The following is a 25,982-nucleotide window of genomic DNA, read 5'->3' as shown; positions in this document are numbered from 1 at the left end:
TTCCTGCATTTTAAAAGAAGAGTTCTGTTCGGATGTTCTGAAATCTGTTGGCCATGCAAAGGCAACTATGTGCTCAGGGCATACAGAAAAATAGTTTAAATAAAACCAAGCTGTATGCTGTTTCCTCTGCTTGCCACCAAATTTGCTTTGGGTTTGTTGTTGTTTGCTGGTAGGGGATTTCTGCCTTCTTGGAAGTCTTTTTGGCATGAGGAACTGGTTTGTGATGTGGTCTGCAGTACTGCATCTTTCCTTTCTGGGAAAGTACATTTTCTTTTCCCTCTGTTCATGTAAAAATGCATATTTGAAGTGTAACCAACTATTGATAATTCATTGGTTTAGGTCTTTTAGCTTTTGGAGAGCATTTTGAGCCTGTTCTTACCTTGAGGAACTCTTTAATTTGTAAGCTGCATTCATGTTTCTCATCAGTCAGGCTGCCTATTGTTTGAAAATCTGCTTTAACTGGATATGACAGTGTTTCTTATTACTCTGTTTACAAGTTGAGATGTCCATTTGGCTTCACTGAGCTTGTGATTGCATTAGTAAAGCTTGTGTGGACATACTCCACTGACCTGTTCCAAAATACATATTTTTATCCATTCTGGTTTTATTCTAGGCCCTTCTTTGCTGAAGGTTTAAAACACAGCACTGCAGAGATCTCAGAATCTGTGAATGTCTCACAAAATACCCTGCTTAGCGTGTCTTTCTTCTCCAGCTCTTTTGATTTGCTCATTGTGAAGGCCTGGCAAAGGCACCTGACCAGCTTGTTTCATGTATTTGTGTCTAGACAGTGGTGGATTCTTTGTCTTTCTTTCAAAGTCTGGGGTTTGCCATTCTTTACTATTCATGAGTGCACAAACCTGCATCTGTGAGGTGTTTGAAATCCTGTGTTGGTTTGTGACAAGGGACAAAGAAAAGCTGGAATTCACAGTCAGATCTGTGGTGGAAGTGCCTCAGTTCATCTCGTTGCTTGTCTTGCTTATCTCAGCAAGAGAGAGTCTTGGCTTTTCTCAGAACTGCTTTCTAAGTTGAGCAAACCATAAGGAAGAACTGGTGATCTGGGTGACAAACCTAGTGCCAGGGCTTTTCTCAGGATGATCCTAAGGATTCACCTAATTATCCTGGTACAGTGTGTAAGGTAGAGCTTCAACACCCCTGTGTGGCACTGCCTTCCCCCCACTACTTCAATAGCATTTCATGGCATTTGGGAGTCACTTTGTTTCAAGGTTTGAAAGAAAGCAACTCTTCAAAATACCAGTGGGGGAGAGAAAAGTTCCAGTGATTTGCTTGATCCAAAACTTAACTCAATTTTTCTTATCATTCATAAGATAAGAATGTACTGTTTTGCTCAGTATATAAGATTCACCATGGTGAAGAAGCTGTCCTGTTGTCAGCTTCAGGAGGATGGACTTTACTGGTGTTTCTGCAGATATTTAGTGTAAGATGCAAAACCAGTGTGAATCATAGACTTAATAAGACAAACTAAGCAAAAGAATCTGATCAAACAGAAATTAGAGTTTTTCCCTGAAAAAAATACAATAGATGTGGACAAGTGGAGTTTACAGCTTTTTCTTGTATTTTTGGTTTCAGTCTTACACTTTTGTAACTCTCCTGCTTTCTGATACTTGGAAATGTGAGCTTACATTATCATGTAAAATGTAGAGGCCTTTAAAGCATACATTTGTTCAGCTTTTAACAAGACTGGTTTCTTAAATAGTGGTTCCCAAAGTATTTTCAGGTACTTTTAAGTAATATTTCATCATTTTGATGTTTATTTTGCATGTGTTGGGTAGGTTGCTTTTGTTTGTCTGCAGTCAGCTGAGGAAAAACGAAGTTTGCCAATTACCTGCCTTACATTGTTTAGCCATAGCTGCTCTGTATGCTACAGTCCCAAATAAGGTGGGCTGCTATTTGTCCCCCAGTATGTAAATAGCTCAATTCAGGAGGTGAGTGTGAGTAAATAATGCATTTAAAACACTTTTGAACACACTGAGCACAAGAGAGGAATGGAAGGGTAACTTTCCCAGCCAGCTTTCTCCTCTGATAAGATGTAGGAAGCAGTTTCCAAGTTTGGGAGAGTTTGTCAAGGACACAAAAGTCAAAGAGAACAGTGCTGGTGGAAATCAAGGAGGAGGTTCCTATCTGCTTGAAGGCTGAATAGGAGAAACATGATAGTAATGAAAAGTCTATTTTAAATTCTTTGCTCAGGAGTTGATTCTAGTGTGATGCCTACAAAGCTAGATCAGAAATAAATAAATTGAGGGGAAAGATGGGGAACATGTTTACACATCTTTTAAAACTGTCCATATTTTGAATGTATCCTCCCTTTAATCTCAGTGCTCTTCTCATCTTGTTGAAAATTGTCCTTGTTTTTCATGGTGTGTGTGTTTTATTTGTGCTGCTTCAAGTTGAAAACCAGTTTGGCTAAAATGATACTTCCTTTTGTTGTTCCTTGTATGTAAGAGTATCAACATCCTCATGTACTGGGGAGGACTGTGCCCATTTAACCTCAGCAGTTTTTCATTTGATTTTACTTTTTGTTGAGAAAAACTGTGTGAGGAATGGCTTAGATGACAATGCTGAATGTAGGGATGGTGTTGGCTTTGTGTATGTCACAACCCAGCTGAACAGAGCATGGAATGGTGTAGGGTTTTTTCTAGATAGAGTGAAGGATTTACAGTTCTTTGATGCTTTAAAAGCTCCCTTCTTCCTTTTTCATTGTTGGAAGAATGACTAATTCTTAAATCCAGAGAAAAATGCAGGAAGAGAATGTAATATATTCTAATTTATGCCATTTCTAGGTAGTGTCCTCTGCATTTGCCCATTTTTCAAGGACGAGCTTTGTAACATGAAAATTAAATGAGCACCTCTGGGATTCAGAAGTTCCTTTTTCACCCCTTGAGTTTTTTATGGTGTTTTTGCACACAGCAGGCACTTGGCTTCTCCTCATTTCCCTTCACTACAGCTTGGGAGGGACTACCTGGCTGCTCTTGGGAGTGGCTTCTGATTTTATCTTATTGAGGTTATTTTTCCTGTATTTGCTTTTGTCCTGCAGCTGAGGAAGTACTGCAGGAAGTTTTCTTCCAAAATAAAACATTTACTTTTTTTTTTTTAATGGGTTGCTCTCTTAGATAACTCCAGCACAGAAAGTGCTGGAGAAAGACTGGAGAAATAGTGACATACATGCCACCAAGAAGACACTAGCATGTGCTTTTGGTCATTTGGTAGTTTCATTCAGTTCCTGGCATGTTTTAGACATACTCTAACAGTTCAGCAATGAGGGTCCTGGACTATTCAAGTTTTCCAAGAATTTTTCTGTTGTTATTTGGAGTTTCTCTAGAGATCTGGAGCCATTTCCCTGCTGATGAGGATAAGCATTGTTTTTAAAGGACCTTGCTGACTGAGGGTACAACTTTAGGGATAGTTTAACACTGTAAATTATCTTCAATGATTTACTCTGTTTCACAATGGTTTGGATTTTGGTCACTTAAAGCCAGATCCTTGTTGTCTTGAAGAATGTGAATTGTTCTTAGAGCTTGCAAATGACATCAGAAAGCCTGTGTCAATTGTTTTATAGCTGTATTTCTCAAGTTCTGGAAAGCAGCTGTGGTATCTTTAAATTATCATAATTAGCTCTGATTTACATGTATAATTCTTCTGGAACACCTTAAATAATGTCAGTACAACTTTGGTAAATCTGTTCAGGTTACAGAGCTGCCATGGGACCTCTGTGTGTTCAGATTTTTTGCAGGTCCAGCAGTTTGACAACAGATATTTGATACTTGGTAAGATGTACAGCTTAGTTCTTGTTCTCATTGTCAGGTGAACAGTGATTAAAGTGTTCTTTCATTTGAACCAAGAGAAGCTTTACCATAACAAGAATGTTGCTCGTGTGAGGTCCCAGAATCAGAGAACGATTTGGCTTGGAAGGGACATTAAAGATCACCCAGTTCCACCTCCCCTTCCAGCCAGGTTGCTCAAAGCTCCATGGCTTCAAACAGAAAGAGACTGGGTTTAGAGTGGGTTTAGAGTGGGTTTAGAGTGGAAGCAGTTCTTTCCTGCGAGGGGAGTGAGAGTTGGGACAAGTTGCCCAGAGAAGTTGGGGCTGCCCCATCCCTGGAAGTGTTCAAGGCTGGGGTTGGTGGAGCTTTGGCCAGCCTGGTCTGGTGGGAGGTGTTCCTGCACATGGCAGGGGGTTAGAGCTGGGTGATCTTTGATGTCCCTTCTAACCCAAACCATTCTTTGACTCTGTGATTCTGTTTTTTCTTCTACAGTGAAACATAGGACAGAAAAAATGTAAATTAAGTTCTGATAGAAGAGTTTTGTTACCTATCAAAACACGGCACCTTTGAAGCTACAGACTTAAGGACTCAGCTTTCAAAATACAGTTTCTGTTTCTCATGTTGTCTGATAGACCACATTTTCTAGAACAAAATAAAATACATTTTTCTAAATCCCTGCTGGTATTTAAGACAATGAAGTATTAGTTAAAACTGAGTAAATGCAAATTAAGAACTTAGAGATTCTTTTCTTCTAGTACATTTTTGTAAATATGGCACCTAAATTATGGATACCTTGGGATATAATTAGACTCCATGCTTGTATCTGAATCTTTAGTGGTGTATTTAAAAGTTTGTGAGGATTACTGTAAACTACTCTGGTCTGTCTGAATAGTTATGGTAACACACTGGAATTATGTGGCTGAAGTAAAGGCTAAGCATCTCTGATGATTGAAGGGGTCTGGAAATAATTTTAATTTTGAATTTTCCATTTATTGAGAAAAACTCCTTCATTGGATTCCGTTTATTGAGAAAAACTCCTTCATTGGCTTCCTTTCTCTGAGGGAGAGGTTGTTAGTAAGGGTTAATTGTTGCAATGTAATTGAGGTTTATTGAGTGAAAGGCTGGCCTGTTTTTTATTTCCCCCCACCATTTGTTTGATGGATTGATACTTCAGATTTGTTCTGTGTGGTATGAGATACTCTGTTATCATTAAGTAACTTTCCAAGTCAGCCAGCCAGTGGAAAAAAAATAAATACAAAGCTACAGTATTAAACTGAAAGTTTTTAATTTAAAACTTGTTTCTAAAATAATCCGAGCAATATTGCATTTTTCTGCAGCCAAATTTCATTTAAAATAAATACAGAATTTTTTAGTAATTTTCCCATAATTAAAATTTTTATTATTAACATTCCAGTAAAGCCAGTACTATGCTTCAGCCTGTTAAGGTCTTTGGGATTTTTACAAGTGGAAAAGTTTATTAGGAATATGAAGAAATACTTATTCCAAGACTGTATGACACATCCACTTTAGCACTTTTTAAAATCAGCATCTCAAGAAACAAAAGATATTCCTTTCTTCAGATACACAAAACACTGATCTGTTTATGTGCTTATCTACAGTAGAGTATCAATACACCAAATATCAGTAAAGTGTTTGATTTAAAGCTTTTTCTGGGTATGGAGATTTTCTTTAAGAGTTTTGTTTTGTGGTTTTTTTTTTGGTGTTTTTTGTTGTTTGTTTGTTTGTTTTTTGTTTTGGTTTTTGTTTGTTTTTTGTTTGGTTGGTTTTTTATGGTGTTTGATTCTTACGAAGTGCAGATACTTAAATGTCACTTTGCAGTCTCTGTAGTAGTTCCTTGTTTGATAACCTGTTAGCAGTGTGATTCTGACCTGTTGCCTGGAAGAAGGAACACATGGTCATGTGAAACTTGCTTAGCTGTTGTTATTTTTTTATATTGTCTTCATCATGTTTATTGTATTTACGAGAGGAAGGCAGGCTTTAGTCTGTGAATCACAGTTTAGAGAAAAAATTGCCTGTTCAGATGAAGCAGAACAAAAGATGCACATATTAAAACAAATTTTATTTTCAGATTTTTCTTTTGATGTGCTTTGTCACGAACCTTCTGTGAAATAACAGCTATTTTTTGTATCCCTACCTATTTGTTTCCAAGTATATGAAAAAAATACTGTGAATTTGTGTGCAGATTAGGTGGTACTGTCAGTGCACATTGGAACTCACTGCTTAGAGTAAAACTGTGTCTTCTTACTTATTTGGGCCACAAGAACCAACGTCTAGGGCCTACCCTTGCCAGGGACAATGGCCAGTGCATGGATTCCAATATATGTTTTAAGTTTAAGTAATAAACTTCTTTTCACAGTGAGCCAGGATTTTTCATAAACTATCACTTCTTCCCTGATACCATTTCTCTTGCTTCCATTGCTCTGTGTCCCCTACAGTTTTGTACATCTGAAGAGAAGCATGGTGACATTTCTGGCAGGTGGATCTTTCCCTTTATAGCTGCATTTGTGGAATACAGCAGCAAACAAGAGAGGAATACTTGGATTACTTAGGCAGCACTAAGTGTCTTTCCTGAAGATGGTTTGTGATCTGCAGGGGGAAGTGTTTGATTTTCCAGCCTGATCCATTGTTTTTCTCTGCCAGAGCAGGGGTGCTGCTGCTGGGTTCCTGCTCTGGAGCCAGGAGAAGATTCCAGGGAGCTCTCCATGGGAGCACTCCCATGAGCATCAAGTAGGAAAGCAGAGTCAGCTTAGAGTTTTCAGTGTGGGCTTTTTTTCAAGCTGAACGCTTTGAAAAATGCACTTTTCTTGAACTCCAGATGTCAGATAGGTGGGTACCAGAATTGGGAGAGAGATTGTGGCTACAGAAACACTTCTGAGAGGGTTTTGATGCTGAACAAGTGATAGATAAGCACAGAGGGCAGGCTGAGGTGTAGGAACCAGACAGAATGGACTGGAGCATAGAAACAGGCTGAGAAACAGCACCAGCCCAGGAGTGAAAGCTGAAGAGCCTTGCTGAGAAACATGAAAGGGCCTGTGCTCCTGGAGGAATTTCCAGTGCAGGTTTCCTTTATTCACTAACATTCACTGAGATAATTTACTGGAGGCTCTGAAGTGAAATTGTTCAGTGTGTGTTCCAAACTGCTGAAGTGTGTTTCACAAAGACCTTTTCTTCCTTTTGCATGACTTGGGTAGAAAACACTTTTTTTCAAAATGCATCGAAAGAAATCCTCTTTTTTTTCTTCTCCCCCCCACTTCCCTTGATGTATTTCATAAATGTCACTCTGATCATTAAGGCAATGACATAGCAGTTCACTAACATTCCATTGCAGGATTTTACATTCTGAGGGGAAGGGTTATCTGTTAAAACCAGAGAGAATCTGAATTCTGAAGAGCAAAGAAAACCCACTAAAGGAAAATCACACTGCTCAAATCACACTGTCTCTCAACCTTCTTTCTTGGTAATGTGTCATTTTGCTGGTGGGACTGACCCATTTTGGGGCTTTGCTGTAGAAAATGAGAATGCAGATACTTTGGCCCTCCCTTTCTCCTGTCTTTCTGTGCTCAGCAACAATGGCATAGTCCTTCAATGTCTACAAAAGTGAGAAAATGTCAGTGGAATGCTCCCAAACTCTGAATGTGGAACAAGGAAATAAAATCTCGTTTTAAAATGTATGAAAAATATTAAGAAACTTATTTAAATTATTACGCCATTAGTATTTTCAGCAAATAAGAAAACTGGAGCTCTGTATATATTTAAAAAGTCAGGAAACCATACCCATCTCTTAACCAGCATGCCAGCAGTAAGTTTATAAAAATTTACACAAGGAAGTGTGGCAGTACCACCAATCTCTTCACCTTTGTAGGTGTTTTAATGCAGCCCTCCTTTTCCAACCTTATTACCAGCTCACTCATGGTTGCTTCTGATTTAAATATTTTATATTCAGTCTTTTCCATAGCTCATCTGGGGTTTTTTATTGTTGGCGTTCAAGGGTCTAATTTTGCCTTTTGTGTCATGGTTATATTTTTGAAAAAAGAATAATCAGTCTTTTGGAGTTAATATTGGTTAGTTTCAGTCAAGGACAGGTCCTCATTATGCTTTGAGCATTATAGAAATAAAAAAGCCTCTTCAGCAGCTTTCCCTTTAATATATAGCACAGGAATAAAAAGAAAAAATACCTCAATGGGACTGGTGGGTGTATTTGCTCAGCTGTAGCATTGTTTGCTTAGTGTTACACAACTGACTCTAATCTAGGTTTCACAGCAGTTTCCCTTTTATATAGTATTTTATTTAAGCATGTCTGTTAAATTTATCATGAATGTGAGTCACATGGTTTTTTTTGAATGAGAGCTTTACAGTCCAGACTCTTTAATGAAATTAGAATTATAAAGGGGTTCTGATTATTCCAGTCAAAAGAGTCTGAGATTTTTTTCCTGATTACGATAAATTATATTGTGGATTTTCATTTGGGATTTTCACCCAGCCTCAAAAATATCTTATAAACATGCTTTAAAACTCAGGAGTACTCATATTAGTCTGTTGGCATCAGTTTGCTTTTAAGCAGTAGCCTAAAAACTACTTCTGAGCTTGGTGTACTCAGCAGCTCACAAAATCAAACCATTAGCAAAAAATAGTTTTGAACTCCCTGAAGATTTTGTTATTGACTTCCATTAGTGTAAGTTCTGTCCCAGAGTTGCAGATTGAGCATAAATATTGCAGACATCAGTATGAAGTAGTGCCATTAATGCAGGTGTCGTTGAGTGGTTTTTTAATAACATGGAGCAAATCAGGCATGAGAGAGGCATCTTAGGAATCCTCACAAATGGGGAGCAACTGCCCATCCTGTGCAAGTGCATCACCTCAGTGGGAAATCAGACATTAATTGCATTAAAGCTATTTTTCCTAATAGGCCACTGTTGATAGTCATTTATTTATGTGAAAGAATTAATATTGTTTATTTTCATGTATATACTTGTCCTCCCCATTCTGCAGCTCTGACCTGGGAATAAGAAGTAGGCAGACAATAGTAGGTCTGCTGCCAGTAATGAATGTGTAGGTGTTCCATGAGTCATAGTCATGATTAATTATAAAAATCCTATTAAATAACATTAATTGAAGAACTAATGAAGTGGCAGGTTCTCAAAGCAGCACTTCACATGAGTTTTTTTTTTACCAGTGTGATTTCAGTGATATTAATGGTCTCCCTCAAAGATGTCACTTTCCCCTTCAGTACATCAGGGAGGTAAAGTAGCTGTTATGAAATAAATAAATGTTTATTTCTTGAAGCATCTAACTTGGGTAAAATTACATGATACACTCTATTGCAGTGTCATGGTCTCACTTCAGATACATGTATTGAAGCTGCAATTTAGACACTTTTTTATAAAACAGCAAGTGCTTCCACATCTTGCCTTTTCCTTTGCATTTCTTTTAATTTATGCTTAAGTATTTCCTTTCTGTTCAAAAATTTTCTTCAGTATGAAACTGCTGTGCAAAGAACTGGGAAGAAATACAGAATCTGCAGAATAAATAGTGAATGTGAATCTAAATACCTAATCCAACCAAATATCCAAGCAAATATTGAGGCCTTTTTTTCCTTTCAATTACTGCAGGTTGTTACAGAATCTTAGATGTTTTTTGTGTGCTATTTCCAGGGAGATGTGTTGACAAATTACAAACCTTTAAAAGCAAATAGAGAACTTCTAGAGAAATGACACAGGAAGATAGTTCAGTTGTTATAATTCTTTGAGCTTTGTGAGGCAAATGCTCATTTTCCAAAATATAAATGGATTTGATGTGTTCAATAAGTAGGAGTTTCAGTTTTCTCAAATGCCACACCAGGTGAGGTTTTTTAATGAGAGTAACTTGAAATAGATGGCAAATCATTGGGAAGACTCTTTCCATTACACATCCATTGCAGCAGAATGTGCTTTGAGCACCTCCACAATGTTTGCTTCCTGTCAGACAGAAAATGCTGTGATGGATAAACCCCCCAGAAAAGGTCAGCCCTGGCAGCAATGCTCGCTTGGCTGGGAAGCTGAAAGGTCAGGATGCTCAGGATTCTGCTAGGACTGGAAGCTGAGCCTCTCACTAACCTGTGGTTGGACTTTCACTCCTAATTTTATGTGAGCTTGTTGTGTGTGGTGCTTCTGGGAGTTCATTTCTGTAGGTGAGTGCTCTCTTACAGTCTTAAACACCAGTTGAGTGTTTTTCAGCCTTTTCTGAACTCCTTTAATTGAAATAAATCATTTTGTGGGAAACCATCTCTTGTCTTATGGGTGTTTCAAGTAAAATACCTATCCTAGTACTGTGACAGAATTGTTATCTTAACACTGTCACGGCATTAGGATGTCATCTGATACTGAGATTTCTGTGCCATCAGATAAAATTGGTTTTAGAAAACAGTGCAATCATCTTGATTGTTTCAACCATCTGAACAGCTCTCTAATACTACTGAACTGCTGACATGAATTAGCTGAGCAGCCTGTGTCTCTTGAGGAGTTTATTTGTAGATGATGATGATGATTAAGCCCAGGAACCTCAGTGAAGTGGACTCTCCACTGTGTCAGCATGGGGACAGTCTGTGTTTAGGGCTTTTGACCTTCCAGCCTGGTCTCTGTGGGAAGTGCCCTGTCCAGAGCATAACACAGAGTCCACAATAGAGCTCTCAGAGTCTCTGACTGCCTTCTGCTCTCTCTCCAGGCACCACATCTTTTGTTGACCCAAATTGTTTCCCCTTCACTAGCTCTGATGTATTATTCATGTTATTTCAATGTGGTTTTACTTTTGATAAAGGAATGGGATTTCCCCATTTGACTGTAAACATGGTGAGAAAAAGCTTTTAGGACATTATTCCAGCCCTAGTTTAGCTGTAACCAGCTGAAATATAAATACCAAAACCTCCTTGTCCTTTCATTAGAGATTAAGGAAAAGCATTATGAAGAAGTAGGACTGTGCTTGGTTTGACTTAGTGTCACAAATGAAACAGAGGCTTCATTTAATTGTTTGTACCTTTGCATGTAACAGTGTTAAAAAACACACAGAATCTTCCAGTGGAGAAAAATGGCTTTAATGCTAAAGAGAGCAAGTAGGAATTGGTGCTGGAACAGAAGAAAATATGTACATTTACTAAGGGAATCTGTGACATATAAAGCATAACACTAATCTCTGGCAGTTCTTTCCCATTTGATGGCACTAACATTTCTATAATTAAGAGCAATGGAATTATTTAGAGGAAAACTGTGTTATAAACCATTCTTTTTTTAATTGAACAGCTGTAATTTCTACCAATGGAGAAAACTATATTATAAGAAAATGATTATTAGTTTAAAATGCAAAGTTAAATGAATGCAAAATTAACAAACAGATGGTGAAGAATTATTGTGCTTTATTTTACTCCTGGGTACAAGGGCTCATGCAGGATTGTAAAAATGTCATCACACTTCGTAAACCTGAAAGCAAACAGAATTTGCAGTTGTGCACATCTGTTTTGGGACACTGCTAGAGGGTTAGAAGAATCAATGTTGTTTTCAAATAAGGGTATTCATCAAAAGGATATCATTTACTTAACAGTTATGGCTTCTGCTAAGCATCAGACTTAATGTTCTGTGGAATTCATTACAAAATTTGGCAGCTTTTTTCTTCACAAGCTACTGAGGCAGCATTCTGCAAAACTGAAACAAACAGCCCCTTCTTACCCTCACCTCCCTGAAGCCCAGTTGAATAACCTGCTTCAATGTTTGACCAGTAATTTTAGGGTTTTAAATTCTAGGTCAAGATGTTGCACTTCACATTGCTTGCCCTAGGAATACCAGGGAAGGATCAGGATGGAAAGACATGGGCTTATTTATTTATTTCAGTGGCTAGTGAGTTAACGAATTATATAAAATTTGGAATACCATGTCTTGGGAGAAGCAATGGGACAAATACATATAAGTGTCTAATTTAGTCAAGTTGAAAAAAAAAGCTAAAAGCCCTAGCCAGATAAAACATGTCAAGTTTTTATTAGGGAAGAAATGATACTAATGTTCAAGCTGGTAGTTTCCAAGTATGCCACCTAATTGCTTTGTTTGAGCTCAATTTACAGAAATTAGTGAACTGAAGATGTAGGATTTTGTTTACGATGACTTTGTGCCATTTGGAGAGTGCAATTTAGGAACAGCCAAGGAAATAGGAATTATGAACAATAAGGTACTGATTGCAGTCAGTGGGGAAGGAATACTAAGGAGGTGCTCACTAATGAGGAAGGTATTAAAGGCAGGAAATTCTTGCATTTTTTATGTCTCTACATAATCCAGAGTTTCTTGTCACTCCATCCCTTCTACTACCTTGTAAATTATATGTATCATTGAGTGTATATAGTGACTTGGGCCGACATTAACTTTCTGTTAAATCAGGGTAATGTATCTTCAAAATCTTTCTTGAAAGAGTGCATTATTAAGACAATAAAATGAAAACACAAAGTAAGGCCATGTCAGAAGACAAGTTTTCTGCACACAATTAACATTTTTTGCACACAGTTTGTGTCCTTTGCACACAATTAATGTCTTCTGTGCCTTGGCCTGATTAAGCATCTTTAATTGTATGATGCCATGCAGAACAGTTTGTGCCTAATTCAGTCCATAGGATGGACATTGCTGTCTTAGTATAAAACTCTTCAATATTCCATTTTTTTTTTATTGTTTAGTGTGTAAGTATGTACACTATGCAGATACTGCTGTAAAGAAAGATTTCCTCATTTCTGCATTATTTTTTCAATAATGTTTTTACTATAATGAATATGTGAATAACTTGTCTGTAATTTTTTTTTTAAATAGCAGATATATATGGCCTTGTTATGTGTCTTAGGCTACGTTTTCCACCAGAGAAGTTGAATTTATTTATATCTGCTAATTTGGATGGCATATTGAAGGAGTTTCAAAAATACTCAGACTTAGTTAAAAAGGTTGCACTGATATTGCAGTTCTTCATTCTGGTGCCATTGTAAGTGCACAATCTGTGTAGAAATTAAGGCTGAATTTTTACAGGGCAAAGAAAACTTTTAACAGTAAGATTAAGAGCTAAAAAAAAACTAAGAAAAATTTTACTTAGTAAAAGTAAGTGATACCTGCCCAGTAATCATCAAGGAGCTTCATGGAAGAGATGAAACTCTTTTGCAGGCCATTACTCTGTTGCCATAACTAAGTGCTTTTCTTCTCCCACGAGCCATCCACAACCTTTTCCAATATTTCCTTTCTTTTCTCTCTGTGAATTAAACACAGTCTCACAGGTAAGAGGTTTCTTTAAGTCAGTGACTCCTCTTAAAATACCTGTTTTATGCACAAAATCCACGTTTGATCTGTAACGCTCCTTGTGTTTTAGTGCACACACATGTGTGCGTGTCTGCTCATTCCTTTATCTGTGTCTCTGTGTCTTGTGTTGCCTTGTATTTGTCTGCCTGTATCATTTCCTTTTGTCAGGGAGAAAAGGAAGAGGCAGCCCTCCCAAACTGCAGGTTTAAAGCCTTTGTGGCTGCATGAGAGCACTGCTATTTGAGCTGGCTGGGTGACAGTGATACAGCACTAGGTGTCAGAGAACAGTGTACTTTTCCTTCTTGTAATCTTCATCCAATTTCATTTGTCTCAGACTTCTGGCTTTTTGTTCAGGTTGGTATTTTTAGCCACTCCAATCTTCATCTCTCCTTAACATTTCTCATCCCTTTTGCCTAGGTTCTTTCTGAGATCTGTTCCATCACCATTTCCTGAGTCTTACACCCGAGTTCCCTTAAGGTCTTTATCCAATTTGAGTGCCCAGGTTTGATTAATTGGCCCTTCAAATGTTATCCCTGCCCCTCCTCAGCTTCCATCTCCATCTATGGTTTCTCCTCCCAGTCTCATCAGATTCATTCACACAGTGAATCCCTTTTGACTCTTTGCTCCTTATTTGTCCATCTCCCTGTGTGCTGGATACTCCTATTCCCCAGATGATTAAGTGACAGTAGTATCAGGATCCTTAGGGATGTCTTCTTTCCATTTGGAGTGGCTTTTTGTGCTTAGGCATAGTGTATTTATTACAGACTTCCTCTCTCTAATCCTTGTCACTGAAGAAACCTTTGCAGGAGGTACATGATGCCCAGTCAGTGCTAAAAATTGGAGAGGATCAGTTATGATCAATGAGAGTAGGTTTTTCTGTGATTTTTCACTGACAAACTTGTGGAAGTGTTTTACATTAAAAAAAAAAGAGATAGTTTTCTCAAGCTTGGTCACATCTGGATAGATCTGCAGGGAAAGGGCAGAAGTTGCATTCCCCATTCTAAAATTCATGACAAATTGCTTGTCCCATGAATGAGGCAGTTTTTAAGATGAACAAAATGTTTTTGTTAATGACTTTCCTGTTGTCAGAAACGGCTGGAAAGTTTTGTCTAAGTGTTCCAATAACATCTAAGAGAATTTAGAGATGTGTTGTGAGAAGTTTACCCCAGCTCTTTATTGTTCAGAAAACTTGCAAAAGTAGAAGAGGATTTATATGAAAGTATTTTTAAACAGTCTCCATTAACATCCCTTCTTTGATAGTGCTGTGCTGACAAAAACTTTGGTGTGGACTTGGCTGTGGGACCAGTAGAGAACTTGTGTCAACACAGGACAGCTCAGGACTCTCATCTAAATTTTGACCTCCCTGTGGATGTGCCTACCTGTGAGCTGTGTTCCAATTCCAGCTGCAGGCAGTGGAGATCTGGCCAGTATTGTCAGTGGAGCCTGAAAATGGTAACCCACTGTTTGGCCAACTGAATGGCCATGAGTAAATTCCATAAATTTGGAGCCTTATTAAATGAGCCTTATTAAATATAATGAAATTTGGATGTTCTCATCAAGGCTTGTGTCCTTTGGAAGCACAGTGTGATTGTATGAGCAGTAAATTCTCCTTTTACTTTAAATGCCTTTATAAAGGTACTTATGGCATAGCCTATAGAATGTTTGAGCTACTTCAGAATCCCTATATATGATTTAGGAGTTTAGGAGCTGTGCTGTGCTGGGTTTGACAGAAAGTTGACTTCATCCCAGTATGTTCTGCAGTGACCAGGAACAGATGCCTAGAGATGATCATTAAACAACAAGCATGTAGCAATGTTTCCCTCAATTATTTTTTCTCAAGCCTCCAACAATTTGTGGCTCAGCCCATGCTCTGCCAACACAAAGAAATGTCTACACACACTTCTTAAGACCTTCTGAGCATGAATCAAATGGAACTGGCACAATAGTCTGTTTTCTGAGCCTGCCAAAAAGCAGCCTCAAACCAAAGCTGATGATTTTTGTTCTTGCCTTGTTTGTCCTGGAGTTGCTGATGCTGAAGCCTAATAACCACAGTTTAAATTACATTAAACATTATTGACCTTCTTGTTGTTGACAGTCTAACTAAACAACAGGCTCATGTGTGCTCTTCTGCCATGGTGGATGTTAGATGGGAATTAAGGGAGTAGCTGGTTGATAGCTGTGGAAAAGCTTAGCCTCACTCAAAACATTTACATTATCCTAACTCTTGCAGAAAGCGAGGAGGTGATTAAAAAAACCCCCTTTTTCTTCATGAAAGTGTGAAAAAAGCAGCAAAGGCAGAGCCTGTGAGGGAGATCATATCCATGCAGTTATTCTGCTAGCTTATGTAATGATGAGTAAAACACAGCTCTAAGGCACCCAAACCCTTCAGTAGAGCTTCTGAATAAACAGGGTATGGGAACATTTCAGGTTATATGACGAAGAATTTATGTGCAATAAAGTTTGTATGTTTTCTCCTACATATTTCAGGTTTCAAATAAAAAATGGTATCTTACTTAGCAAACTTGATTCTTGCAAGTTTTTAACCTATTCACCACCAGTATTACAAAAAACACCCCTCCAAAACTTGAATGCTTTTTTTTCTCTGAATTCTTAAATGCCTTAATAGCAAAACAGTTTATTTAATGTACTTTTAAATGAAGTGGTGTGAATGCAACTGGTGTGAATGAGAAACAAAGTAGTGACTTTTAGAGAGCCTGAAATTTCCACACTTAAAGAGACTTCTGCTTTCTGCCTTGATTGCATGTGTTGAGTCACTTTGTTAAGGTTTGAGGAAGAGGAGTAACTGATCTCTGATTGACTTGCTTGTTATAAATTGAAGTAATTTCCAAATTTGTGAGATGAGTCACATAAAATTAAAAAGCTAGAAGGTAATTTCCAGTACTCCTGGAAAGGTGTTCTGTTTAGTACTTCTAATCAGCAGTTCAGTCGAAAGCCATTAATTGTTTTTATGTTGCCATTTTACTGCATTGTGCTCTTTAGTGCTTTATGGTACTTAAACCAGTGTATTTGACATGAGAGGTGCTAATGGTCATTAGTGTCTGCAAGCAATATAAAGCTCTTTCTAGATGATGGAGTAACCAGTGAAGATTATCAGAACAGACTTCGTTAATCACTGTTTGTATAAAAACTTCTTCATGCTCTCATTAATGACAGGTTGTTAAGGTCCAGTTCTCTTCAGTCACAGGTTTATGTGACAGCATTTCCCTAGAGCTAAACTGTTGGAAATTTGCTCTTACAGGTAATACATTAAATTGTTTAACCAAGGACAGATGGCTTGTGTGTATTTTTGGTACACTGTCATAAAATTAAAAGTTCTTATTGTTCTCATACGTTGTGTCACCTGATCCTTTTTAAAGAAAAAAGTTCATAATCAGTGAAAAACTTGTAATTTGCTTAAGAACATTTTGCAATTCACAGTACTAACATTTAGGTTTAGGACACTAACCAAGTTGCAAAGTACTTACTCAAAGACTGTATTTTAGCCTTTCTTTAATATCTGCCTTCTAAGGGTTGTTACTTGTCTGGTTGCTGAGTAATACTTTAAAATAATTCTAAGGGCAATAAAGTAATGATAAAACATGACCTCTGATTAGTTCTTGGTGCTATCTGGATAAACTCTTACATTGTCTTACAGGCATCTTTTTATAATTTGAGCAGGATTTTGGAGTACTCCAAAGTATGGAGCAGCAGGAAGGTTAGAAATACGTAAACAAAAAGCTGCTGCTCTTGTCACCATTTTCCACTTTGGCCATCTGTTTCCAGTAAAGCCAGTAGGATTTGTGACATCAGCTGAGCTGAACAAGGCAGAATTAACATTTTTGTTCAGCTGGTTTTGGTGCAATTACGGTTGTAGCAAGGAGGTTTTTGAGTTTTTGTCTTCCTGGAAATCTTCTGTGGTTTCTGCCACTCTTATTTCATGGAGGATGCTCTCCCATAGAGCTAGAATACAGAGAAGTGATTAATGAGGTTTTGTTTTCTGTTGGTCCACTTAATTCTTCCACTGTATTTGTACAACAATGAGCCTGTGGGATTAGTAAATAAAGGGAATTTTTAAATCAAATTTTAAAGATGGCATAGCTTTTGCTTTTAAAAATCAGTTCCTTTTCTGTCAGAAAAAGCAGATGTAAAAATAAAAAAGTAAAAATTATCAAGTAGAAAGAGGAGTGGATAGTTTTAAATGATGGAAATCACAGTAGTAAGAAGTAGCACAAGTAGGGATGGACTCAGAGCTCTTGCAATGGACAAGTGCACAAGGAACTTGCTGAAGGGGACAGTTGGTAACCACTGAAGGACTCCCTGAGTAGGAAAATAGTCTGCTAGCTCTGCTTTAGTTTATTTCCTTGAGTGTACTATGAATAAGTAATAAACTATCTCTCCAGCTTTCTGACACCTTATAAAGTTGGGGTTTTTTTCCTGTAGAACAGGAATGTAAAATTACTTGATCCATAAACAAAACAGTGTTTGTCTTGCCTTGACAGATTACCATTTTCCAACACCTGCCCTTCAAATTCAGCTTCCACCCCCTTCCCATAACACCTTATTTTGTGCTCATGCTAATGAAACTGGAGACTCCAGCCTGTCCCTGGCTCTGGGACTGTCCTCATATGGGCATGCATCTCATGGGCAACATGATTGATTGCTTCATTCCATCTCCTGCTGTCATGGTGCCATGTTTTAGCAGTAGTAAAGTAGTATTTGTTACTGATTTTATTTAGCAGAGCTTTTAATATTTTTGTTTAATTTAATACATTTCTGCTGTTCTTTTGGGGTCATAGCATGGGGCCTCGCTTCAGAGGAGTGTTGGCTTCTAGTGCTGGAAAAGTAACTCTTCTCACCAACATCTGCTGCCAAAAAAATCCCTTTGGGCATTAGTTTCTTCAGACTGCTTTATCTCTCTTACAAATTCTGCAAATGTTGATATTCTGTGCTTTTTATTTGCTTCAGATGATACATACCACATTGTTTTCAAAGTGTGTTTCGCTTATCTGCCAAATGCTTTTCATTGCCAGTGCAGTTTAGCAGATGGGTTTGAAGGGTTCAATTACATGTAACTTGGGTTTCCATTTTTCTTCCAGCATCTTTATGTGGTTCCTTAAACCACCATCAACATTTTTCAAGGTTTTTTAGTAATCCTGTAGTTTCCTAATTTTCAATAATTTCTTCATTTATTCATAGAACATTTGGGAAAAGTTACATTCTGATTTTGTACTTGCTACGTACCATGGTTGATTGGTGGTTTTGAAAAACAGATGTGGTATTTAAAAATGCCATTTGTGTTGCTATTTTATTCCATTATTCCTAACTTTTAATAAATGGTGGATTATTTTAGTGTTTACAGTTCTTTCATAACTTTCTTTTCCTGATTAAATAGCTACTGAGGGTCAATGATGGGATCCAGCAAAGTCATGTTGAATACTTTTTTGAGGGATACACTTTGGACCTTGGCTCCTCCCAAGTTCCCCTTTCTATTTTTTTCTCTACTGAGTAAAATCTTTGAAAAATGTGGCCTGTAAGAGTTGTATCTTAGCTAAACCTGGTCCATCTCCATAGGTTTTCAGAACATCAAGGACAAAGTAGGACAGTGGTTGTGTGTGGCTCAGAGTGGAGCTGCAGTTCTTGTTGTTGGAGCCTTTAGGCTGTATTTTCATGGTTTTACATCTGAGTTCAGGATTTACTTTGTGCAGCATCCTCAGCAAGTGCTCACTGAAGGTAGAATTTCCTAAAAGGAGTTTCTTGTAGTATTTTGCTTTTGTTGGCAGTCCATAAATGTAATTGCCATTGCTGCTGCCTTGCTCTCCTTTAAGAGCTCCATGTTATTATTTGCTTATCTTGTTCCTCTCCTCTCCTCTCCTCTCCTCTCCTCTCCTCTCCTCTCCTCTCCTCTCCTCTCCTCTCCTCTCCTCTCCTCTCCTCTCCTCTCCTCTCCTCTCCTCTCCTCTCCTCTCCTCTCCTCTCCTCTCCTCTCCTCTCCTCTCCTCTCCTCTCCTCTCCTCTCCTCTCCTCTCCTCTCCTCTCCTCTCCTCTCCTCTCCTCTCCTCTCCTCTCCTCTCCTCTCCTCTCCTCTCCTCTCCTCTCCTCTCCTCTCCTCTCCTCTCCTCTCCTCTCCTCTCCTCTCCTCTCCTCTCCTCTCCTCTCCTCTCCTCTCCTCTCCTCTCCTCTCCTCTCCTCTCCTCTCCTCTCCTCTCCTCTCCTCTCCTCTCCTCTCCTCTCCTCTCCTCTCCTCTCCTCTCCTCCCCTCCCCTCCCCTCCCCTCCCCTCTCCCCTCTCCCCTCTCCCCTCCCCTCCCCTCCCCTCTCTCCTCTCCTCCACATCAGCAGGTGTCAGACATGGGTAGAGCTGAGATGTCCTGCAAGTCACAGGACAGACTTAGCATTGTAGCCCACAAACTTGGCAGTAGTTCTCCTTGGTGATCCCCTTTCATTTCTTTGCCAGAGCATTTTCTCTCTTTACACTGCAGTTCTATTTAGCATACACTAATATTTTTTCTGTCTCTTGTCCATGAGTTTTGGTGCTGGCAGATATTTTTCTGAAGATGTTAATTTCATCTGGTTTTAAAGAATATCAAGGTAGCTGTTGACACAGCTTTGTGATTTGTATTTTCATAGGGCTGGTTTTGATATCTATGGACTTGTAGCACTATTTCATGCCTAATTTCATGCCAGGCTTTGAAACAGAGAAGAATTATGGGAATAAATATTGTCTGTATTTGAAGAATTAAGCAGATGCAGTACATAACTTTTCTTTGATTTGGTTTATGTTTGTATTTGGATGTTACTTGACACTTCAGCTAGTAATCAAACACACCAGTGTTAGTGTTGTATTTTTATTGTGAAAAATGAGAGTCCCTGAGCTCAGTTGTTGCTGTATATTATGTATACCTTCCTGTGAGCTGCTGACCTGTTTTTTCTTAAGTTTACTCAAAATCTTACGGTGCTGTGCCTTAAAAATTATCGTTGCCTTGGTGAAAAAGTGCAAAAGGATGTTACAGTGCTTCAGGGACTGTAATGAATCTGAGCAAGAAAAAAGACTGATTAACTGAATCAGAAAGGTGTGGGTGATTTTTTACAAGCAGACTGATAGACTCTGCTCTCTCTTGACTGGAGAACTGGAGGATCATTGCGTAGTTCTTTCTGAGAAATTATTTCTCTGGTGTCTAATAATAATTGTGCTTATTTATGGCTTCTCAAAGTTCAGTGGTGATATTTGTGTAGTCTTGAAAGGCAAGATGAGAAGAAAGTGCAAGGTTATGTAATGCATTATCGTCCCAGAGAGAATTGTATAATGCCAGTAAGATTTCTGGGAGAACATCATACTTGAGTTCCATTTGCATTTCTGATTACAGTGTCTGTGGTTTTACATTACAGCTTACAGAGCCATGTGGTTTTTAGTCATAACCTATTGACAGCATGGTGTCATCTGCCTTTATTTTCAGAATAAGTCTCCAAGCCCCATTACTGAAGACATAGCTCAAGTTAGATAACATAGAAGGAAAATGCTTTTCTGTGACAAGAAGAGTTTTAATTGTCAGAGTGTGTTTAGAGCTCACTGTGTTTGGGAGTGCCACTGAAAGACAACACTACCCCACTGGTTTCCTTCTCAGTATTCACTACCTCCTACTGGCCAAGGTGTTCATCTGCTAAATGAATGGGGGGGGGGGGGACGGATCTGGCTAAAAAATTACAAGAAAAAGGAATTTTTAAATGACTTGTTCTGTTTGTTTTTCAGCGATGTGCATTTTGTAAGCACCTTGGAGCCACTATCAAATGCTGTGAAGAGAAATGTACCCAGATGTACCATTACCCCTGTGCTGCTGGAGCAGGCACATTTCAGGATTTCAGTAACTTGTCCCTCCTTTGTCCAGACCACATTGATCAGGCTCCTGAAAGATGTAAGTACACAGTGTTCAAATGACACAATTAGGACCAGGTTTTGTAAAAAACAGGATCAGCTTAAGAATGAATTAGTTTACATGCACTGTCACAGTTCACATACCCAAGAATTCATGTGTATTCAGGGATAGAAAAGATGTGAGTTCATACTCTTCTGTTTGTAAAGACCAGCAGTCCTGCACAGCAAAGTGTTTTTCTTTTAATGACAGAACAAGGAAGAGGATTACTGGTAAGCCTTGTCCTCTGTCAGGTTTTTGTTCAGTTGATGGACTTGCTTGTCCTAACTGAAGTTAGAGCAACCTTCTTGCAAACACTTCAGCTAAATAATAGATGTAGGTCTCTTAGATTTAGGTCTCTTTATTTTGTACTTGTTCCACAGAGGAGTTGGTTCCGAAGCTCTCAGCTTTATCTCGAGGAGAATAAAACTGTTTCTTTTGTAAGACTTCATTAAAGTTAAAATGAATTTACTTTTGTTATGAGAAGATTAGTTGAGAAAATTGAATTAAAGTACTAGCTATTAAATATATTAATTAAATTTGAATTTCATGAGAACGGTCAAGTTTTCTATGCATAAGAACTACTAAGTAATTTTTTGAGTTCGTTGAATTGTTCATAATTTTGAACAAAATATTAATTGAAAAAAATATTTCTTTTTAGCAAAGGAAGAAGCAAATTGTGCAGTGTGCGACAGCCCTGGAGACCTCTTAGATCAACTTTTTTGTACTACCTGTGGCCAGCACTACCATGGGATGTGCCTGGACATTCAAGTCACACCTTTAAAAAGAGCAGGTTGGCAGTGTCCTGATTGCAAAGTGTGCCAGAACTGCAAGTAAGTGAGACTTACAGGACATGGAGGAGGATGGTGTGAGATTTATGTGCTGTGGTTTTGAAATGCATATTTCATTAAATGTTTGGGTTTTTCCAAAAAGTGTAGATTATTTCCCCATCTTTTCTGTTGTATTAAGTAGCTGAGCAAACCCTTGTATTGGAAGCTTTGTTCTAAAAGAGCTGAGCTGAAAGTTCTGTGTGTTTTACCCCTAGAGTTATCATTATCATGGCAGGTTCTGGAAAGCAGCAAAACATTCTGATTTTTTTCCTCCTTTTATATACAGGAGGATTTTTCTCAAATTTACCAAATAAATAATTTTACTGTAGTGTCTTCACAGTCTAAGAACCCGTGCTTTTACTCAGCTGACAGTTCAGTTGTGCCTGTACCTACACTCTGGGCAGGTCTCCTGCATTAGGCCCTCTCATTTCATGTCTTTCAGAGGCAGAGAAAGAATCATTATGAAAACAAAACCCTGCCTTAGTTGAGCAGAGAAACAAAGTGACATGAGTGGCCCTGTTTGAGTAGTTGCACCAGACAAAGGCAGAGACAATGAAACTTAGTTGCTGTGGCACTGTAAGGGTTCACTTAGAAAATCCTGACTGCTTGTGGGCTTGTTCTCTTATAATTTAATCTGATGGGCACTGCAGGGTTCTTTTGCTTGCTTGTTTTTTAAAAGGACTTACTGGAAAAGAAATGAGTTTTGTTCAGCTTCAGTCAGATCAGCTGGGACAGTATGAAGGAAAAAACCCACTCTGCTACTGCTTCATGTGTCTGATCAGTCAATGCTTTCCTGTTTTCCAAGCAGAACACTTGGTATTTGCTAGCATTCACTCAACCCACTTCAAAAAAAGGGTGTTCCCTGATCATGCACAGCAGATAGCAAATCTCAGCAATGAAGCTAGAATAGAAAAGAATGTTCTGAAAAATATCCCTGAAAATGTTGTATTGGGTAATTACAGCATCTGCTAACAAATCTTCTCTTTAGTGGAAAAGCAGAGAAAATGGGGTATGTTCACAGCCAGTCCATGGGACCACATGGGTTCTGAGGGAACTGGTGGATGAAATGGCTAAGCCACCATCCATCATACTTGAGAAGTTTTGGCAGTCTGGTGAAGTTCCCACTGACTGGAAAAGGAGAAACATAGACCCAGTTTTTACAAAGGGGAATAAGGAAGATCTGGGGAACCACAGGCCAGTCAATCTCACCTGCCTGCCTACCAGGGTCATGGAGCAGATCCTCCTGGAAACTGTGCTGAGACACATGGGACATAAGGAGGTGATGGTGACAGACACCATGACTTCATTGAGGGCTGACAGTGCCTGAAAAATTTGGCGCCTGCTGTGATGGGGTTGCAGAGTTTGTGGAGGAAGAGCAACTGATGTCACCTACCTGGAGTTGTGCAAAGTGTTCAGCACTGTCCAGTGCACTGTCCTTGCCTCTAAACTGGAGAGAAATGGATTTCACAGATGGAGCACCCATGGATTCAAGAGCTGGGGTCAAGAACTGAAGTGGAGACCAGTGATGAGTGTTGTTCCTCAGGGGTCAGAATTGGGGCTGGTGCTGTTATAAACATCTTTGTTCTGACATGGGCAGTGGGGTCGAGGGCACCCTCAGCAGGTTTGCCACTGACACCAAGCTGTGTGGGACAGTTGATGCTGAAGAGAAGGGACCCCATCCAGAGGGACCTGGGCAGGCTGGAGAGGTGGGGCTGGGTGAACCTTGTGAACTTGAACCAAATGCAACCTTCTGCACCTGGACTGGGGCAGTTCCAAGCACAAGTACAGGCTGGGCAGAGGGGCACTCAGAACACAGAAACCAGGGATGCCTTACCCTGGAAGTGTTCAGGATGGGCTTTGAGCAGCCTGGGCTAGTGGGAGGTGTCACTGCCCATGGAACTGTATGGTCTTTAAAGTCCCTTCCAACTCAAACCATTCTTTGATTCTATAATTACTTGATGTGGTATGGAAGTTCTTCACCATTATTGGAAGAACAGCATTTTAAGCATATCTTCATGCAAAGAGAGGGCTTTTTAAAACACTAGGTCTCCCAGGTAATGAGCTAGTATCTAGCATGTATAATGCCATGTACTGCAAGGCTTTATCTAGGCAGATCTTGTTGCACGTTTACTTACTGCATTAATTTATTTAAACGAAGGCAGAACACAGTGCCTTTAGATATTACCAAACTATTTGTCTTGTTCTCAGCAAATTTATTTTATCACTGGAATCTGTGGTGGAGCTCTGTAATACATCATTGTAGAAAAAATTGAAATATCTTCTTTAATGTTTGTTTTGCTCTTGCAGTCATATTGTCTGAGATTGTAGGAGCTCCAATAGTCAGACTTGATGGCTCCTTTTTTCCTTTGGAAAAATTACAGTCAGACTGCAGAAACAAGTACAATTGGCTGTTTTCTTCAGAAAGAAATAAAATGTATATTGCAGATTTTGAACTGATTTCAGTACAGAAAGGCCATCAAATTCATCTACACATGTGTAAGTGAAAGTGGGCCAATATCTGGTTGCACAGGCAGCTCTTGGTGAATAAACATAGTTGTATGCACTTGTATTTAAAAATGAATTTGAAAGCATTGTCTCTGGAGGTATTTGTAAGTAGTGTTTGTATATTTTTATGTGCACACCTGTGTCTTCCTGTTTAGACTTTTCTTGAAACAGATATTTTGTTGCTGCTTATTGAAGTAATTTCTGATCACTTGTTGCTTTCCTTAGACACTCTGGGGAAGACAACAAGATGCTGGTGTGTGATACATGTGACAAAGGCTACCACACTTTCTGTCTACAGCCAGTTATGGATGCTGTACCAACAAATGGTTGGAAATGTAAAGTAAGTGGAAGGGTTTCAGAGTAACTCCTGGTCATGTATAAGAGCCCAAGCTTTGTTGTCCACACTATGCTGTTCCAGGTGTATTGTGGGTTGCTGTTGCTGTGTAATATAATTTGTAATTTCTGAAGGAATCCCACTTGGACATAAATCCTGTGGCTCTACAGCTGCTCTGTGGGGGGAGCTGTCAGTGCTGTGGCTGAAGCAGCCTATGTAGGACAGTAAATCAGCTCCATAGGGAAAGGAGTGTAGGATCCAGGTGCAGGATAACCTGCAGTTAATAACAGCTGCTCTCGTGATACAATGGGAACAAAAATGTCAACTCAAAGCTATATAGTAGTGTATGGAATCCATACTTGAAATCTCTTGATATTCAACTCCTCCTTGCTTACCAAAACAGTTCTGCAGCTTGTGGGTTCCTTTGCATTTGAGGAAGGCAGGATGAATTTGTTGTTTTATCAGTAACTTTGTAAGTAATTGCAGTGGGAAGTCCTTGTATATGAGATTTAGGTAATGTTACATCAATTTGTGGCAGTCATAATGTAGCTGAGAGTAGCAATAAAAAAGTTTGATCTCATAAATACTCCTTTCAAGTCAAGAGTAGTGTCAGGAAACTTCTTGCTATTGTGCAGTTTATTCATGCTCTGCTATCAGATCTTTGTGTTATCAGGGACAAAAGCTATTAAATTTAATTCAAATCAGGAAAATGTCAGTTAATGGCAGTTCTATCACGTTGTGAAATATCATAATTAACTATTAAATTCTTGTGATCTCTAGAACTGTAGAGTATGTGCTGAGTGTGGCACACGAACAAGTTGTCAGTGGCACCATAATTGTTTGGTATGTGACAGTTGTTACCAACAGCAAGACAACTTATCTTGTCCTTTCTGTGAAAAACTGTGCCTCCAAGACTTCCAGAAAGATATGTTGCATTGTCACATGTGCAAAAGGTAAGTATCCAGCTTTTGTTAATTTGTACTGAAGTGCATAAAGCTTAGGATGAGCTGTGTGACACTGATGGGTTTCTGGGAAGGATGTACAATGTGTTTGATGTACAGTACCACAGGATCTTGGGCAGCTCCTTGATCCTTCATCCCTAAATACAATGAACAATAGCAGGCAGCTTTGTTTTAATCTTAGCAAATAAGTATTAATTGGGAGTTACTTGAGGGTACCTGGCAGTTACTTTCTGCAAGCTGCTGCTGCCTATTGAATTTAACCTATTTTGTGAGGAAGCAGGGTGAAAAAGTCATTGTCCTAAAGTTAAAAGAGTCATGTTTGCAGTGATCTGGGTTGTTTTGTTTTTTTGGTTTTTTT

General features: G+C 38.8%; 1 protein-coding gene across 10 annotated transcripts in view; it reads left to right on the top strand.

Moving 5' to 3' along the window:
* The window catches only part of KMT2C (lysine methyltransferase 2C), a 189,661-nt gene that overhangs the window by 81,861 nt on the left and 81,818 nt on the right, over window positions 1-25,982 (top strand). For all 10 annotated transcript variants that reach the window (XM_071428552.1, XM_071428559.1, XM_071428558.1 and 7 more), the window contains 4 exons: window positions 20,834-20,996; window positions 21,655-21,826; window positions 24,554-24,668; window positions 25,443-25,615. In XM_071428552.1, the coding sequence (XP_071284653.1) occupies window positions 20,834-20,996; window positions 21,655-21,826; window positions 24,554-24,668; window positions 25,443-25,615 (623 nt within the window). The remainder of the gene's footprint in view (window positions 1-20,833; window positions 20,997-21,654; window positions 21,827-24,553; window positions 24,669-25,442; window positions 25,616-25,982) is intronic.

This window comes from Agelaius tricolor, unplaced genomic scaffold, assembly GCF_023055355.1.
Source record: "Agelaius tricolor isolate 1412-34295 unplaced genomic scaffold, bAgeTri1.0.p SCAF_6, whole genome shotgun sequence".
Classification (NCBI taxonomy): Eukaryota; Metazoa; Chordata; class Aves; order Passeriformes; family Icteridae; genus Agelaius; species Agelaius tricolor.
The sequence above is the reverse complement of the archived record's forward strand: the minus strand, read 5'-3'. Positions and strand labels throughout refer to the sequence as shown.